Here is a 2,155-nt window from a genome sequence, read left to right on the forward strand (position 1 = left end):
TATATAAACTTACCGCATCACTTGAGCTATAGGCTGTTGAAGATGGCGATGACGATGATGGCGATGAAGGGGAAGAGGGGGAAGGAGAGGAAGAGTTTGATGACACTTTGCTCCGGGGAACAGCAGGAAGTACCGCACTATCTTCTGGAAAGTTATTATTATACTCATCAAGCCCCTCAGACTCAACTAGCCGTGTGACATCATTAGCTTCGGAGAAATAAAAAAAGGGAATATTCAGCTTTCTAAAGTTAAAGACATATCAAAATGAGCTCAGGGATAATGTCTTACCATTACAATTGAGGACCGGATCATTGTTGCTCCGCTGGCCCCACTGCGCACTGATCCAGTCACGGTACTCTGATACTTCTTGTGTGACACGGATTATACGACCTAGAATACTGTGGGGAAGAGATAAGACCAATCATGAATCCCATCCTGAGTAGATCTTGATTTCAATCACAGTATTTTTTTTCACCTTTGCAGGGGGTTAAAGCAAAATAAAATCCTGAGCCTGAACTTTTTTCCGGGAGTTGGGGGGTTGTGGGGGGTGGACACATACACAGGGTTATTTGGCAAAAAAAAAAGAAGAACATTATTTGAAAATGATTTTCCTTGAAACTAACTAGTAACATATCTGCCCTTGCCATTAGCCCTTGACAGGCTCAGACTACAGATTATGGTGGGCTATTTGAAACAGCATTACCAGGAAAGGTTACTCACTATAATATTGTGCAAACACATGTAACATTTAGGATGCTTTTGATATCAAGTTTTGCTGGTTAGATTTGCCATTGACAGGGTACAAGATGACCTACAATTTAAAACATGAAATTTCTGAAATTGTTTTGTTCAAAAGAAATAATAGTAAATTAAATACTAGGAAATTAATATAAAATAGGAAAAATACAAAGACAGTTTACTACAGAAAACTACAGTTCAGTTCAATTAACAACAACAAAATAAAATGCTCCAAGAACTGGTAACTTAAACAGGGTTCGTACAGATACTGCAAAATGAAATTCCAGGACTTTCAAGGACTTTTCAAGCACTACTCTTTTGGTTTTCAAGGACTAAAATCAGATCTCACTTATCAAAAAATATTGTTATTGTCTTTCAAATTCTAATATATAAACTAATAAAACAAATGGTACAAATAAAGTGCAGCACATGCAAAGAGTGCAATGACTTTGGCAACTTTAACATCTGAAAGGATACTCTGGCAAAGTTTCCTTATTCAAACTGATTTTTTTTCACGAGTATATGATTGACCTGAAGAATGAAATCTAGGCTATATCATACACTTGGAAAATTATGAGCTATATCACCGCTTATCGACACTAGGGGTGTGACAATAAACTTAGCTCACGAGATGAGACAAAATGCATATACTTGGTTCAATAGAACGAGACAATGTTTTAATACTTTAAGAAATATTTGAATGACAAAATATTTGTCTTTTAATTACAAAAAGTATAACAATGCAGTTATATTTTGAAATGTTTTAACAAATCTAGGGCTTAACTAACAATTATTTTGCTAATGAAGTAATCTACTGATTATTTTGACAAGTATGTTTTAGTAATACAAATAGAACTAAGTGAAAAACAGGCTTTAATATGACTGTATTTACATATAAACTAACGATGAGGAAATAATAATTGGCTCAAATAAAGTATCAAAACCAAGTACACGGTTTTATTGAACAACTGTTAAATACATAATGTAATATGCCTATATTAAAACAAATACCTGCAGAGGGCGCCAACGGCCTGGTGATGTTTCATGTGATTCAAGGACATTTAAATCCATTTAATTGCAATATTTGGCCACATGCAAAGTGAGAAACTTTTATTTTGAAATTGCGATCTACAATAAATCGCATATTTAGAATTATGTTGATGTATTCTGTGTTGGCATAGGCTTATAAATGACTTAAGTTACAAATTAAGTGAGAACGCAGTTTTCCCAGATGAACGTTAAGCAACCCAAACTCACCGCATATGCAGAGGAAGAGTTTAGACCCTTTCACACATACAGTCTTCACTGGTAAATTCCCGTTAAGAGATCATGTGTGAACAGGACCTTTTCAAAACTACAGGTAAATTTGTTCTGCCAATCATATCGTTCTTATGGAGATGACATGATTACTCTGAGC

General features: G+C 35.0%; 1 protein-coding gene across 1 annotated transcript in view; it reads right to left on the reverse strand.

Moving 5' to 3' along the window:
- Positions 1-2,155, reverse strand: part of LOC107750234 (non-canonical poly(A) RNA polymerase PAPD5-like) — a 13,965-nt gene that overhangs the window by 6,781 nt on the left and 5,029 nt on the right. The window contains exons 9-10 of the mRNA XM_016565527.1: positions 289-398; positions 14-207 (exon numbers count right to left, since the gene is read on the reverse strand). Of these exons, the coding sequence (XP_016421013.1) occupies positions 14-207; positions 289-398 (304 nt within the window). The remainder of the gene's footprint in view (positions 1-13; positions 208-288; positions 399-2,155) is intronic.

Source organism: Sinocyclocheilus rhinocerous, unplaced genomic scaffold, assembly GCF_001515625.1.
Source record: "Sinocyclocheilus rhinocerous isolate Xijiao unplaced genomic scaffold, SAMN03320098_v1.1 scaffold1744, whole genome shotgun sequence".
Lineage (NCBI taxonomy): Eukaryota > Metazoa > Chordata > Actinopteri > Cypriniformes > Cyprinidae > Sinocyclocheilus > Sinocyclocheilus rhinocerous.